Source organism: Lolium rigidum, chromosome 3 (genome assembly GCF_022539505.1).
Source record: "Lolium rigidum isolate FL_2022 chromosome 3, APGP_CSIRO_Lrig_0.1, whole genome shotgun sequence".
Lineage (NCBI taxonomy): Eukaryota > Viridiplantae > Streptophyta > Magnoliopsida > Poales > Poaceae > Lolium > Lolium rigidum.
In genome coordinates this window covers 221,774,435-221,789,874 of record NC_061510.1, presented here as the reverse complement: position 1 = coordinate 221,789,874, position 15,440 = coordinate 221,774,435, and the positions used below count along the sequence as shown (strand labels likewise).

At 45.0% G+C, this 15,440-nt stretch overlaps 1 protein-coding gene across 1 annotated transcript; it reads right to left on the bottom strand.

Moving 5' to 3' along the window:
- Window positions 1–9,213: 9,213 nt before the first annotated feature.
- On the bottom strand, window positions 9,214–14,857 carry LOC124703040 (GTPase Der-like). Its single transcript, XM_047235249.1, has 11 exons — window positions 14,530–14,857; window positions 13,656–13,714; window positions 13,482–13,565; window positions 13,077–13,370; window positions 12,678–12,817; window positions 12,181–12,268; window positions 11,871–12,068; window positions 11,519–11,680; window positions 11,230–11,423; window positions 10,092–10,242; window positions 9,214–9,595 (listed from the first exon to the last, which is right to left on the bottom strand). Exons 1-11 carry the CDS (start codon window positions 14,855–14,857, stop codon window positions 9,383–9,385), a joined length of 1,911 nt encoding a protein of 636 aa, XP_047091205.1. The 3' UTR covers window positions 9,214–9,382.
- Between the last annotated feature and the right edge of the window lie 583 nt (window positions 14,858–15,440).

Below are 15,440 nucleotides of genomic sequence, written 5' to 3'. Positions count from 1 at the left end.
TGAGAATGTCGATAAGTGGTAGATCGTTCAATGAGGATGTCGATAAGTGGTAGATCGTGCATGTCGATAAGTGGTAGAGCGTTCAATGAGAATGTCGATAAGTGGTAGATCGTGCATGTCGATAAGTGGTAGATCGTTCAGTGAAAATGTCGAATATTGTCGTGCGAATTATCGCACGCAACATACTTCTTTCCCGTAGTGAATGTTCTAGGTGCACACACATTTGTTAACTGAAAAACTGGTTTATCCGAAGCAGAGGTTTGAACATTAATCCTATGAAACATATGGCAAAGTTGGTGCTTTAAATTTGGATATATGATTGTAGGAAGAGAATTAGATCTTCCCAGGACCCTGGTATCGTAAACTGTAGTGGTTTTGGAATAGTCACCCAAGCCATGAGCATTCCAAGATAGGATTCTCATCCCCGCAGTTGTACACCATGCTCGTGGAAACGCTGAAGAAGTAACATGATATGTAGATGGATGCTTTACTGCGAAAGAAAGAAAGAAGTCTACATAACCCCCTCAGGTTTGAGGTTTAGGACGGTTAACCCCCTCAGGTTTCAAGTGGAACACATAATCCCCTCAGGTTTCAATTACCGGCTAATTAACCCCCTGAGGCTGGTGATGGCTGTTTTGGATGATGTGGACAGTGGTTTTGAGCCAGGTAAGCAATTACGTGGACAGTGGAACACTTAACCCCAGGTTTCCTTCCTTCTTTGCAGTGCAGATGCAAGGCGAGCGAGCAGGACAGAGCAGAGAGCAGGACATGCACTCCTCGTTGGGCCGCTGCAGCCAGTGGCGGAGGACGAAAAAAATTTGAGGTTGGGCAAAAAAATGACGTAATAGAATAAACTGTTAGTTTATATGATGGTAAGCATAGTCGCCCAGTACAATGGTAATAGCAACATATTCAAAATCAAAAACAGCTCCGCGGTCTCCACAAAACCTAGAAGCTAGACCTGCATGATTTGCAGGACTAGGGGCGCGCGGCCGGGCAGCTTGGCTAGGGGGTGGGGGAGTCGGAGGGATCTCATGGGGGGAAGCAACCAATGCGCAGGCAGCCGGCAGCACAGTGAAACGATCAAATACAAGTCTTGGCCTCCTGGGCAAAAGTTGCGTCTGGGCCTCTTGCCTGACTCGCGTCGACCGTCGAAGACAAGTAGATGATACAACTGACTCAGGAGTCACGAACCACGATCGCTGGTCATTCTCACGATCTGAACGAACGAATTCCAGAACACAGACGGTTGGTTTCCATCAACCACGTGCGGCCCAGCTAGCATAAGCCCAGTTCGTTTGCTTACTTGAATGTTCTCCTCCTGCCGGCCAAACTCATCTTTTTCTTTTGTATTCCCTTCAAAATCTATACAAAACTAATGGTATATCCACATATGCATATGTATACTAGATTGTTTGCTAAAAATCAAGGTAGGGCATGTGCCACACCTAGCCCAAAGGGGAGCTCCGCCCCTGGCTGCAGCACCGCCCCGCAGGCGTGCGCAACCGTCGCCACCCCGAGGCACCGCTGCAGCACTGCCATGGGCTGCTTCACCTGCAGCTGTGTCTCCACCTCGAACTGGCAGGGACGACGCTCGCCGTTGAGCCACCGCGGTGCGCCATCCCAGTCGTGCAGCCGAGTCATGGGGTCGAGCATGTCGCACACGGCGCGGAGGGTGTCGTCGGGGCGGAGGAAGCTAGATGGGTCGCAAACGGGGCGCACCTCGTTGGATTTCCAGGGCAGTTGCTGAATCTCGCATTCTCGCCCCCTGCCCTCTGCCCCTCTGAATCTTGGGCTTCACACGGTCAGGGATGGCCGGCCATGAAGAAGAAGAAACAAAAAAAATACAGAAATTTAGAACTGAAGACTGCATCTAGTATGTCATACAACTATGTGATGCAGGCTGCTCTAATGCCCAGAGAGCATGCTACAATTTTAGAGAAGAAGAGGGGAATTTCAGAACTGAAGTTGCAGTTTCATGTTTGGAATTAGAGGATGCCGTGTAAGTTCAGAGAAGAGAAGAATCAAAGGTTGAAGAGTAGATTCAAAGTTGTATTGTCTGTAATGTACTTAATCAATGTGGTGTTTTTATGGATGTCTAATGTACTGAATCAATGCGGTATTCTATGGATGTCTAATGCCTGTAATGTGCTCAATGTTCTTGTGTCCAGGGCAGCTGCTGAACCAAATAGAATAATGTTCCCATGTAAAGCCAGGCCTACAATTTCACACTGACTTCTAGTTCTAGTCCAGAATACTAATGCTTGTGCAGTAATGGGCTGTAAACAATCTGTTGTCGAGCTAACTCCAAGTCTTCAAGCAACAAGTGAAAAGTTTCTGAATTAGTTCTACACTCAGTGTGATTTCCCGAACACTAAGTGAAAAGTGAAAATTATACTACAACTTGTGTCAAGCTGAGGTCATAGACTTCAGTACTGTTTTCGTAAGAAAAGGCATCAATTTCACAAACTAATCATAGAAATCGGCAAGCACAGACATCATAATTTCAGCAGCGGCAAGGCCTAGTACCGTGATCGAGCAGCATGTCGATGACCTTGGCGTTGCCACAGTTGGCGAAAGAAGTCTAGATAACCCCAAATCCAATCCAATCCTCCGATTTTCATATCCAAGTCAACCCGTCCTCGAGCCCATCCTCTTCCAGTCTGTCCTCGAGTCCTCTCCACGTAAAGATCGAAAGGGGCAGCTGTTTTAAGGAGGAAGGAGCGCGAACCACTGATTGGAGGACCGCCAACGAATCATCTGATTCAGCTGCCGGTCATGGAGAGATGATCGGATCGGCGCGGGAGAGAGAGGAGGGCAGTGGAAGAACAGAGACAAACGGAGCAGCTTGACCACGGCCAGGTGCCAGCTTCCCAAAAGCGTTGCCTACACGTGGACCAAAACCGCTCTCTAAAACAGCCATTAGCCTCAAAAACCGCTTGGAGGGGGTAATTTAACCGGTAAGTCATACTTGAGGGGGTCATGTGTGTTAGGATGATCTCCACGTCACCGATTCCAACGGATCGGTAACAAGTCCTTGAGCTCGTTCGCGCCCTGATCGGGGGCGTCCAACCCTCATATGGTTGGTGGGCCCACGTGACTCGCGCTATATAAAGAGGTGGGGGCCGGGGCACACGGTACGAGGTTCACCGCGCCGCCAGTCACCCCACCTACATTCCCTACCGATCTAGGGCTAGCGCAGTGCTCACGGGAAGCTCTGCCACCGCCGCCACCGCACGCTCACGCCACTCGCGCCGTCCCCATGGACAACGGCTCGAGCTCCTCCTCGAAGGGAGAAGGTTTGTCTCCCATACCTCTCTCGATCTCTCTCCGATATTGCAGTATACATATAGATATAGTGTCTACCCGCACGGATGCTACTCTAGTTGATCTAGTAAAGTAAACATTGGTATCAGAGCCACTCTAGATGTAGATCTCGTGTTTATTTTTCGGGTAGAAAAGAAAGAAGAGAAACCCCAATCCTCCCAAAGTAAAGTGCAACCGGCCGAGACCCATCTCGCCGGCACAGTTAGCGCCGCCGCAAGGCCGCGCCGCTCCTCTCGATCAAGATGCGCATCGGCATGCCGAGGCACCGGGAAGAAGAGCCACTCCACTTGCGCAAGCAACGCGGGGCAAAGAAAAGAAAAGCTCACCGGCTTACCGTGCTGCGTCACATCGCCGGCAAAGAAAGGGCACCGCCTCTGCGCCGCTTGACGGTGACGCGCCCACCCTCGGGTGCACGCGCCGCCGCCAAGAGGTACAGGGGGGCGCCGCCGCACGTTTTCTGCCTCCGTTCCTTGGCCGCCGCGCCGGGATCTGGTGGAGGAAGGAGAGAAAGAAAAGAGGAGAGGAAGGGCAGCTCGACGCCGGTGCGTGCTCGCTCGAGCAGCTGCCGGCGACGCCGCCGCTTCCTCACCGCCACAGCAGAACCGCGGGGAGTCTCGCGGGGAGGGCTCCGTCGTCACCGGCGTGACGCCAGTGCCGAGCGCGCAGCGGGGAGGAGGGGCAGGCTGCTCCGCTCGCCGCCGGCGACAAGGTGGCCAGGCGCGCGCGCGGGCCGCCGCCGTCGTCTCCCGGCCCGCCGAATGTGGCTAGAGAGCGGGTCGGGGCGAAATGAATTAGGGTTAGGGTTTTTCGGCCGGTTGGGCGGTTTTTATACCCAGCGAAAGAAAAGGGGAGCCGTCGGATCGAATCCGACGGCCAGGAGTGCCTCCGCGTGGGCACCGTGTGCGGGCCGCGTCGGCTGCGCTGGCCAGTGCCGCGTTGGGCCGAAGGAAGGCCGCGCTGGCGTGCCGCCACGTCCGGGCCGCGTCCGTGCCGCGTAAAGGCCGCGGCAGCGAGCCGCGTGCGGGCCGCCACGTCGGTGCCGCGGTTTCGGCAGCGTGGGCGCCGCGTGGCTGCGTGCCGCTCGGTGCGTGCAGGCCGCGTGGGCCGCGGGCCCACGGCAGCACAGTAATAGTTTTTTCCAGAGGCATTTTTAGGCAGTTTTGGGTCAATTTTGGCCTAATTTTGTCTAGTTTTTTCTGAATAAATAGGACCAACGAAATATTTGTTCAGAAAATAAAAAGTGAAAGATATGCCTCTGAAAAGTACAAAAGTTAAATAGTTTAAAGAAGCATTTTTGTCAAAAAATTTCCCGAGCAAATTGAACCAACGAGATATTTGTTTTAGGAAATTAAAAAGTAACATAGATGCTTCGAAAAGTTTAAAGTTTAAAGTTTGACTTCAAAGTTTCCGCTGCAAATAGTTAAGATGCATTTTCAATTTGGAAAAATGCAAAAGTGATGATTAAAATTTAAAAGGTTGCTTAAAAGTGATTGTTGAAACAATTATGATATGTCATTTTATGACCAACGTTATTGATGGCATGATCATGTTTTGTTGTAATAACATGTGCAAAAGTGATGATTAAAGTGATTATTCTGACAAATATGGTTATGTTATTTTTGGACCAACGTTATTAATGACATGATCATGATTTGTTGCAATAAGGTGTGCATTTATCTCTATTTTCTGCCCAACGGTGATATAGATTTAATTGCACAAACAAGTTGTATGTTCTAATTTTGACCAACGTTGGATTATTGCATGCAATTGTTGTTATGATCTCATTTCATTGTAGTTTTAAAGGAGGGTACTACTTGATAAGTTGCATCAAGGATGTTCCAACCCTCAGAGGTGACAACTACACTGAATGAAGAAAGAAGGTCGATTTGTGCTGAGGTGGACTGGGTTCCCCAGCACCGGTCAGACCAAAAGATCCAGTCAGAAATGACAAGAAAGATGATTCTGCATGGCAGAATAAAAGTGGCTAAGTGCCATTTATAAAGAATACAATTGAGAACGCTATTGTGGGCTCAATAGCAAAGTGTGCTTCCGTATGGGAGTATCTTGAAAGAATAAAGAGCCAGTTCACTGATTCTTCAAAGATATGTGCGACCCAAATTGCTGTAGCAACCGGTGACGTAAAAGTACACATGGACATGAAGGACATGGCAAGTGTGCCATATGGTGTAATAATGCTTATGTGGGTGTTGTCTGTGTGTAATGTGAGTGAAAAGTGTTGTCCGCGTTGGACAAAGAACAAAAGAAAAGAACTGATGAATCATCGAAATTATGGCATTGTCGCTTATGCCATATTTCGAGGGGGAGAATAGAAAGACTTGTTAAAAATGATATTCTTCCTCCATTAGAATTCTCAGACATAGAACAGTGGCATCGATTGCATTAAAGGAAAATTTGTAAAGCAAATTAAAAAGGGTGCAAATCGATGCACAGCAACACTAGAAATAATTCACACCGAGATATGTGGATCATTTCCTGTGAAAAGTGTGGATGGCTATGATTCGTTCATAACATTCACGAATAATTACTCCCGATATGGTTATATTTATCCAATAAAAGAAAGAACAGAAGCGTTGGATAAATTCAAAATATTCAAAGCTGAAGTTGAAAATCAGCATGATAAAAGAATAAAGATAGTCGGGTCCGATCGTGGAGGGGAGTACTACGGTCGACATACTCCATATGGCCAAGTCCCCGGACCCTTTGCGGGGTTTCTACAGGAGACTGGAATAGTTGCCCACTATTCGATGTCGGGCGAACCTCGGCGGAATGGGGTAGTTGAAAGGCGCAACCATACCCTTATGGATATGGTGCGCAATATGATGAGCTATTCCACCCTACTATTGGGATTGTGGATTGAGGCGTTAAAAACCGCTACTCACATTCTAAACAGAGTACCAAGCAAATCGGTGCCCAAAACGCCGTATGAGCTATGGACATGGAGAGTGCCTTCTCTAAACCACTCGAAAGTGTGGGGGAGTCCTGCTGAGGCCAAAGTATTCAATCCAAATATCGCAAAGTTAGATACCAAAACAGTCAGCTACCATTTTAGTAGCTATCCTGAAAAGTCAAAAGGTTATTGTTTCTACTGTCTAGAGAAATACACAAAGTTTGTGGAAACGAGACATGTTGTCTTCTTAGAAGACGAAATGATGAGGGGGAGCATGGTAGCTCGGAAAATTGATCTTGAGGAGAAGAGGGTGCATGCACCTAATCCGATGACTCAGGAGCCATTTTTTGAGCTACCATGTGCACCTGTACCGACGATCCCTGCGATTGTGGTGCAAGCGCCTGTTGTAACTCCACCCATGACAACGATGAGTGAAAATTCGGAACCTGTCCGTCGAGAGCCGAATGAACCATTTGTTGAGCATGAAAGGGAGCAACAACAGCCACCTCCTCGGAAAGTACAAAGCACGACTTGTGGCAAAAGGATTTACATAAAGAGAAGGGATAGATTACAATGAGACATTTTCTCCGGTCTCATGTAAGGATTCCTTCAATCATCATGGCACTAGTTGCACATTTTGATTTAGAGTTGCATCAAATGGATGTAAAGACGGCATTTCTAAACGGGGATTTAGAAGAAAATGTCTCCATGAAACAACCTAAGGGTTTTATCATGGAAGGCAAGAAAGAAATGGGATGCCGCCTAAAGAAATCCATTTATGGATTAAAGCAAGCCTCCAGACAGTGGTATCTAAAGTTCAATGAGACAATTAAGAGATTTGGATTTAAAGAAAATATTGAGGACAATTGCGTTTATGCAAAGTTTAAAAGTGGGAAATATATTTTCCTAATCTTGTATGTGGATGATATTCTGCTTGCCAACAGGTGATGTTAGTCTACCGCAAGAGACAAAGAAGTTCTTGTCCTCAAATTTTGATATGAAAGATCTTGGTGAAGCGTCATATGTTTTGGGCATAGAAATTCACCGAGATAGAAACAATGGAGTATTAGGACTATCGCAAAAGGCTTATTTAGAAAAGATTCTAAGTAAGTATAATATGCATAAGTGCAAGTGCCACACCTGCCCCTATAGTCAAGGGCGACAGCTTTGGGAAACATCAAAGTCCCCAAAATCAATACGAGCTCGATCAAATGAAAGCGGTTCCATATGCTTCGGCCATTGGAAGCCTACAAGTATGCACAAGTGTGCACTCGCCCGACTTAGCATTTATCACCGGAGTACTCGGTAGATATCAAGAAAATCCAGGTTTTGAACACTCGGAAAATGGTAAAGAAGGCATTGCGTTATGTGAAAGGCACAAAGAACTACATGCTAACATACGTAAGATCCGATTCCCTAGAAATAAGAGGGTATTCGGATGCAGATTTTGCGGGGGATAAAGATGATAGAAAATCCACATCCGGATATGTATTCACCCTCGCAGGGGGAGCTATTTCGTGGAGAAGCTCCAAACAGACCATAGTTGCATCATCCACGATGTATGCAGAATTTATAGCATGTTATGAAGCCACGGGGCAGGCATTATGGTTAAAGAAATTTATACCCGACTTGAAAGTGGTAGATTGTATTGACAAACCACTAAAGATGTACTGCGACAATGAGTCTGCAGTATTCTATGCTCACAACAACAAGTCGAGTACATCTACGAAACCGATTGAGGTTAAGTATTATGTTGTGAAACACAAGGTCCAGGATCAAACAATAAGTCTCGAGCATATAAGGTCAAAAGATATGCTTGCGGATCCGCTAGTGAAAGGCTTACCACCCAGCGTGTTCAAGGAGCACGTAGCCGGCATGGGTTTAAGGAAAAGTCTTACCTATCCTGGATCATAAGAGGCCCAAAAGTAAAAGAATTTGTTTCAAAACAGAGAAGTGTATTGTGGTTGTCCGATTCTATCGGCAATAGAGCCGTGACGATGAAACATGCCCTATGGACTGATCCAATATGAAACGAATAAAGTGAAAGTATAAAGTTAAAAGAAAAGTTGAGATCAAGGGGGAGAATGTTAGGATGATCTCCACGTCACCGATTCCAACGGATCGGTAACAAGTCCTTGAGCTCGTTCGCGCCCTGATCGGGGCGTCCAACCCTCATATGGTTGGTGGGCCCCCGTGACCTGCGCTATATAAAGAGGTGGGGGCCGGGGCACACGGTACGAGGTTCACCGCGCCGCCGCTCACCCCACCTACATTCCCTACCGATCTAGGGCTAGCGCAGTGCTCACGGGAAGCTCGCCACCGCCGCCACCGCACGCTCACGCCACTCGCGCCGTCCCCATGGACAACGGCTCGAGCTCCTCCTCGAAGGGAGAAGGTTTGTCTCCCATACCTCTCTCGATCTCTCTCCGATCTTGCAGTATACATATAGATATAGTGTCTACCCGCACGGATGCTACTCTAGTTGATCTAGTAAAGTAAACAATGTGCTCTACTTTATACCTGAGGGGGTTAAACGTCTCAAACCTCAAACCTGAGGGGGTTATGTAGACTTCTTTCGCGAAAGAAACTGGAAACAGGAAAAAGGAAATTTTCTGTCTTACAGGATTAATTGAACACCATGCAGTACAGAAAGCAACCTACCTATGTGTTAGAAACTTTGAAGGAAAAAAGAGAAACATGCAGTTTTATGGGAAGGGAAAAACACTACCCTGCACTACATCACCTACGAGAACCCACTTTTGTCAATTCGAAAACAGCAACCAATTCATCCTAAAAACTACTCAACGTATAGAATATCAAATCTTGATGGTCTAACATTTGAGAGACCCAGAATTTCTGATATTTATAGCTGAGGGAGCAGACTTAAACTTGCAAATATTTTTTTCTATTTTAATATGAACTCCTTGGTGCATGGATACTGGATAGTTGTAGGTTAGCAGCCAGGACAAGGTTGTGAGTGAGAAAATAAAAGGCATCGTGATAGTGCTAACTCGCTACATTTCTGTTTCCTTACTGAACGTAGCAATACAATTTCAGCCAAGAAAAGATTTAAAAAAAAGGATGTCAGGATAGTGCTAACTCGCTACACTTTCATTTTCCTCTTGAACATAGTAATTGCTTCACATGCTAACTCGCCGCTACAAGCGCATTACGAGCCTGTGTATTTGTCTTCCTCTGTTGCTTGTCTGTCCGCTTCCGGCTACGCCACAGTATCCGGATAGGTGTGCCTGGGAACCCAGCGTCAGACCGAAGTTGTTTGTGCATGTACCGACGGTACGGCTCGGGGAAGAGTTTTGCGTCATTGACGAAGAGAACAAATGTTGGTGGACGAACAGCAGCCTGCAGGAGAAGAGCAAGGTTCCTTAAGCTCAGAAGAGAGTTGCCAAAAGAAATGCTCAGAAGGATGAAAATGATGTATAAGGCAGTTTCAAGATAAAACTGTTCAGACTGAAAGCAGCGAGGATTGTCCCTTTCCAAAGAGGTGAAACTATCTACACAGATGCCATACTAGCTGACTCATTGAAATGTAAAATTATACTGAAGTAATTGGTTAGCATGAAACCAACAACCCCCTCTCTGAATTATCTTCAAATACTTCAGCACGACTTGGGAATTAGCATAAAAAATATCTTTGAACAACTGATAAAGGGCGTGGAGTTTGATGATTGTAAAAAACAAGTTGAAATTCTTTCCACGACCAATCTAACTTTAATAAGGGAATAGAAAATGCGTAAATGGGGAATACGGTTGTGATTATGGTTTCAGCTTACTCGAAAGGTTATCTTATAAATACTATAAGTAATTTACATGGGTTTAGAACAAGGCCATAGGTTACCTGTGTTGTGTAATAAACACGGCCTCTTTTGCCACCTCTTGTTCTTGGTGGTGCTTTGAATGATACAGCTTCTCTAACCACTTGGTTAAGAATAGATGTGCCAAGTCTTCTAGACCTTTCCTTTTCAACCAAAGAAGCAGCAGAAATAATCCTGACAGCAAATATATATGGCATCTTAGAGAATGACAATACAGGAAAATATTCTATATGCAGTGCCGATGTCCGGAACACAAGTACAGGACTAAACCTGTTAATATTAAGAGGGAAATTGGAAATTTAGCAAGTTTTGTCCACCCATTAAGCATAAAAAACTTGGAGAACGTAAGCTGATAAGAGTCAACACAAATTCGAATGTCCGGTTAGCAAGAAAGATACAACACCTTGACAAGCAACATACAGCTTTGCTTAACAGTGAAAAAGATATATATACTGAGGGTTTTGAAAACAGATAGAACGAAATTGTAATGCCATCAACTGCAAGTATACCCAGTAACCCACTACCCCAGCAGTTGGCATTACAGATCTACGAGTCTACAAGGTTCATGTTGTAGGAAACCTGAAAAATGAAACAAAACATGGAAACAGTGTTCTAGAAGAAGAAAATAATGGAAATGGCAGGCCACTACGTAAATTAATCGTTGCAGAGGTATAACCTAAATTATTAACTATAAAAATCATCGGTTGGATGGTAAGTTGCCAATTCATGTTTATCACAAAGAATGCAGGTATAAATGGACAGGGGACGAATTCAAAACACAACTATATGTCATGGTTTGAACATTGGTAAACTGCAGAGTCATGGCAACGATCTCTGAGCTGGAAAATACAGTCCAGTGTGTAAAATGACATGAGACCTTTTTTTCTTCGATAATGAATGACATGAGACCTAGGCCCCATAAGTGAATCAAGCATTGTATGCTACTCCCTCCGTTCCATAATTCTTGTCGTGGTTTTAGTTACATTTTTGCAATGGTACTTTAAATATGATAGCAAAACAAAAATGAGGGATGTGTGGAACCAGCATAAATATGATAAAACGCAGTAAAAAAAATGGAAGAGATACTATCAATCACAAGCAGCTAATATCTGAACGACGTATCTAAAGACCGAGATTCTAAAACAAAGATAAGGGATTTACTTTTCAACGCTGTTCCCATTTATTGCAGAACAATAAACAATAGGTGCCCAGTCAAGTACACGAAGCTTCTCTCTTACATCCAACTCATAATGTGTAGTACTCTCATTGTTCTTGTTTGGAATCGTGTCCCATTTGTTCACAACAATGACACATGCCTTTCCCTCTTTTTCAATCCTTTCTGCAATTTTATAATCCTTGGCACCGAAAAAAAACTCACTGTATTAGAACGAACTTTATATCGATATGAATTGTTTGTGTGCAAATGTGAATGGATTGGTGAGATCAATACCTGCTCTGTGACGCACGCCATCGCTTCAACAACAAGGGCGACAACATCAGATCGACGAATTGCACTAAATGCACGTTTTACTGACAGCGTTTCAGTCGTGCTGCCAGCAGAAGCAACTGCTGCTCTGCGCCGGATGCCAGCCGTATCAATGAGTTTGTATTTCTGCAGCATTTTTAATATCAGCATATCAGCATTGCATTGCGACGATGTCTCATTTCTCTTTCTTACATATCCTATCTAAACTTCATAGTTATAAACATAAAGAAGCGCATTTAAGTGGATACAGTTGGACTGTGTACTGAACTAGTGAAGCGGCTGTGTATTTAAATGTTCAAGAGTCTTATGTACAAACCTGCCCATCCTCTGTGGTCAACTCAGTATCAATGGCATCACGGGTGGTCCCACTAACTGGGCTCACAATTGTTCTATCTTCTCCAACCAAAGCATTTAATATACTACTTTTCCCAACATTTGGTCTTCCAACAATGGAAATAGCCGGAATGCGGTTTTCTTCTTCTTCCTCCTCAAAATCATCCAGTCCTTCTAGTCCCTGTAATGAGCAATCTTTATATCAAAAATAACGTCATGAATGTTCCCAATACCTCAATATTTTCCATGCATGCATGTAAGATAAAATCTTATCTGAACAAATATTACAATACCTCGAATTTTTTCAGTTCTGAACAGACCATATCAAGGAGCTCTCCAGTTCCAGTGCCGGTAATAGCGGATATTGGTACAGGTGTAAATCTTGCAGGAATAATGGAAAGATGGGTCAAGCAGCAAATACAGCAACATAAGTCATCATGGTTTATGGCAAGAAGGCAAACAGAGTTGAGAGATAATTAATTCTAACAGCATAACTAATTGAGGTACAGGGGTTTTGTTATCATGCATGTCGAACAATTAAATTCTGCTACTTCAAGGTGTTATGGCCTAAACAGTTGAAGCAAGACTAATGTGGTGTCTGTTCTTTTTTAGTTTAGCAGCACAAACACAATTTTTTGTTAAAATGTGAAGTTTTCAGTAGCTGCTATTGTTCAAAATGTAACATAAAAAAATCATTACAACATTGTGTAATCTTTTTGAAATATGAATGAACTGAATGATGTGTAATCACAGTGTGAGCATAGTGTAAGCTGTACTTTTATAGGCTCACCCTAATGACCAAAATTCTAATGCTTGCATTTGCCCTTTCCGTGGAGATTCACACTTGTTTACAGCAAGTATGATGCACTTGTGTGAGAAGTTGCGACGTAACCAATCAGCAATTTCTATATCAGCTGCCACAAGACCAGCCTGTAGGAAATTGAGGCCATCATGTTAATAAGGACAAGCTTTGGAACAATTTACAGATAACGTCAGACAGCAAAAAAAAACAGTTAGGGAAACAAAGACACCAGAGAAACACAACATGAGTCATCAGGAGGTAATTTATTGAGCGGTCCATATTAGAGTAAATAGTGCTACTAAGATTAAAAAAAAAAGGATCTAATGTCACAAAAGTAACACATAAAATAGTTGCTCAAAATATAAGATGATGATTGCCTAAACCTGCCTGACCATCCACAAGGAATAGAAGGACAGCTGCTTCTTCAACAGCAGCAACAGCTTGCTTTTCAATCATTGATGGCATCCTAGCAATAGCAGCTTCTCTAGAGGCCAGAGGAATCCCATCCATACCGACAGTAGTTGTGATGGCAAGTTCTTCCATTACACCTGCTTGCGACTTGGATAGAGTAATCACACCCCCTGTATCGATAACCATAAACTCTTGATCACCCCAAAAAGATCGCCCATACAAACGATCTCTGGTTACACCAGGTTCATCAACAACGATAGCCCTGTTGCCCTGTTAGATATTTAAAACGATACCATATCAGCTTTTGGACTCAGATCACACATACAACGGTCACATTTCAGAAACTAACTGAAATTATGGTCATGTGAGTAAGTGGCATACCCCGACAAGACGATTGAACAGTGCAGATTTACCAACATTAGGCCTACCAATAACAGCCACCTTTGGAAGATTATTGTCTGGGATCTGAATCATGGATTGAATGGTAAATCGGTTAACTTTATTTTCCACACTGCAACTAGACGACTGAATATCAGAACATCAAGATATACTGACATGTTTAGCTGTTGATGTCTTATCCCTCATGGTTCTTCTTTTCTCACGAACATCACCATCTGAAAAAAGGTCGAGGCGTAGTCTAAGAACAAGTGAAGTGAATGAAGTAAGGTTTTAGAGGAAGAAACCAGCATATCATTCTATTCTACTTGGAAAACACAACTTTTACAGTCAACAATGTGACTGTTGCAATACTACAAACCAAGGCTAAACTTTCTACAATTGTATTGCTAACGAAACAATATCTAGTTGACTAGGGTTCATAGGAGATCACACCCATCCGTGGTGCTCCACCGAGGGTGCCACCTGAAAACCCCGGGCTCCTCTGCTGAATCTTTTGCCAATTTAAGTACCGTGTAACTGTTGCATAATCAGTTTACATGGGTATCTGTCCACCGGCGCCGCAGCTTGCAGATTTTTCCCAGGCTCCAAGAGCGAGCTAGCTCCGCCACTGATTACCGGCAGCAGCAGGGTCCCCTCCAGTCCCTGACTTGTTGTCTCTGTAGCTCTGCATTCGGGCAGTCTAGAGATTTTTTTTTTTAGAAGGGTCTACAGAAAGTTTGAGTCAATAGGGTGGTGTTAAGGTTCCCTGTACTAACATTTTTGAATGTCAACCTATTGTCTCAAAAATTCTCATCTGGTTGCTTTGCAACATTAGCACAGTGTTCAGAGCCAATATTCATATCACACCGTGCTCTAGAGTTGCGAATTCTCAAGGGTGGGTTGGACACTATTGCCGCAGGCTTCAAGTTACTCACTGTAATAAATGCTACTAAATGACTCAATGGTGAAGCAATACAAGATCGAACGGCTACCAGGGGCAGATTCAAATCCCCGCACGAAGACAGGTGGAAAGCAAATGGGCAATACCTACCTACGCGGAGCTCTCGGTCGAGGCGTGCGGCGAGGTCGGCGGCGGCGCGCCGGGCCTCCTCCTCCATCTCCTCCACGTCCATCTCCTCCGCATCCTCTTCGTCGCTGTAATACTCCTCTTCATCCTCATTTCCCTCTTCTTCATCTTCGTAAGCGGGTTGCTGCGTGGCAGCGGCGGCGCGGAGCCCGCGGGCTGGCGCGGGCGCGGGCGGAGCGAGGGAGATGAGCAGCGGGCGATGGGCGGGAGCCCTGGAGGCGAGCGGGAGGATGCGGGGGTTTCTGGAGGCAGGGTGGAGAAGAGGCGGGCGCGAGGTGGAAGCCATGGCCATGGCGCGCGGCGGAATATGCGAGTTCCGGGGAGCGGGAGGGGATAAGGAGGGGTTGAAGCCGTTATGGCTGCCGCGTGGCACCCACCGCTCAGCCTCTTTTCTTTAAAAAAAAAACTCATATATCCATTTTACCATCAAGTAATATGGATCGGAGGGAGTAGTAGATTATGTTAGGGTTTTGGTAACCGCCTTCTTGTTGGTTTCTCTTCAGTGGGGATAGCATCGTCTATAATAAATGATCTTCGGTCTTTCGTTCGACGACGAGATCTCGTTCCCGACATCAATGGTGGTGTTGAAATATTATAATTCTTTAGGTGTGGGCCTTCAGATTTGCTTCGCCAGATCAATTTTGGATCTTCTTTTATGGTTGCCGCGAGGAGGATTATCCTCGCAGCTTTTATTCCGGCTGCTGCGTTCTAAACAACGGTGATTCGAACATTGACAAAGCTGGTCGGTTATTATTTCCTTACATACTTGTGTTGATACTCTAGCCGATGTTGATTGACTACTTTAATGGTTGCGTGCAGACACTCAACATTAACATTGCGGCTCAAATTAAAATATGGGAACCTCCATTGGCAAT

What these genes read in the sequence shown, in the direction of transcription:
- LOC124703040 (XM_047235249.1), bottom strand. Translation starts at nt 14,857, where the DNA reads ATGGCCATGGCTTCCACCTCGCGCCCGCCTCTTCTCCACCCTGCCTCC. An exon ending in AGACATCAACAGCTAAACAT is followed by an intron (nt 13,566 to 13,655) that starts GTCAGTATATCT and finishes TCCATGATTCAG; the next exon opens with ATCCCAGACAATAATCTTCC. An exon ending in GTGTTTATTACACAACACAG is followed by an intron (nt 9,596 to 10,091) that starts GTAACCTATGGC and finishes CTTCTCCTGCAG; the next exon opens with GCTGCTGTTCGTCCACCAAC.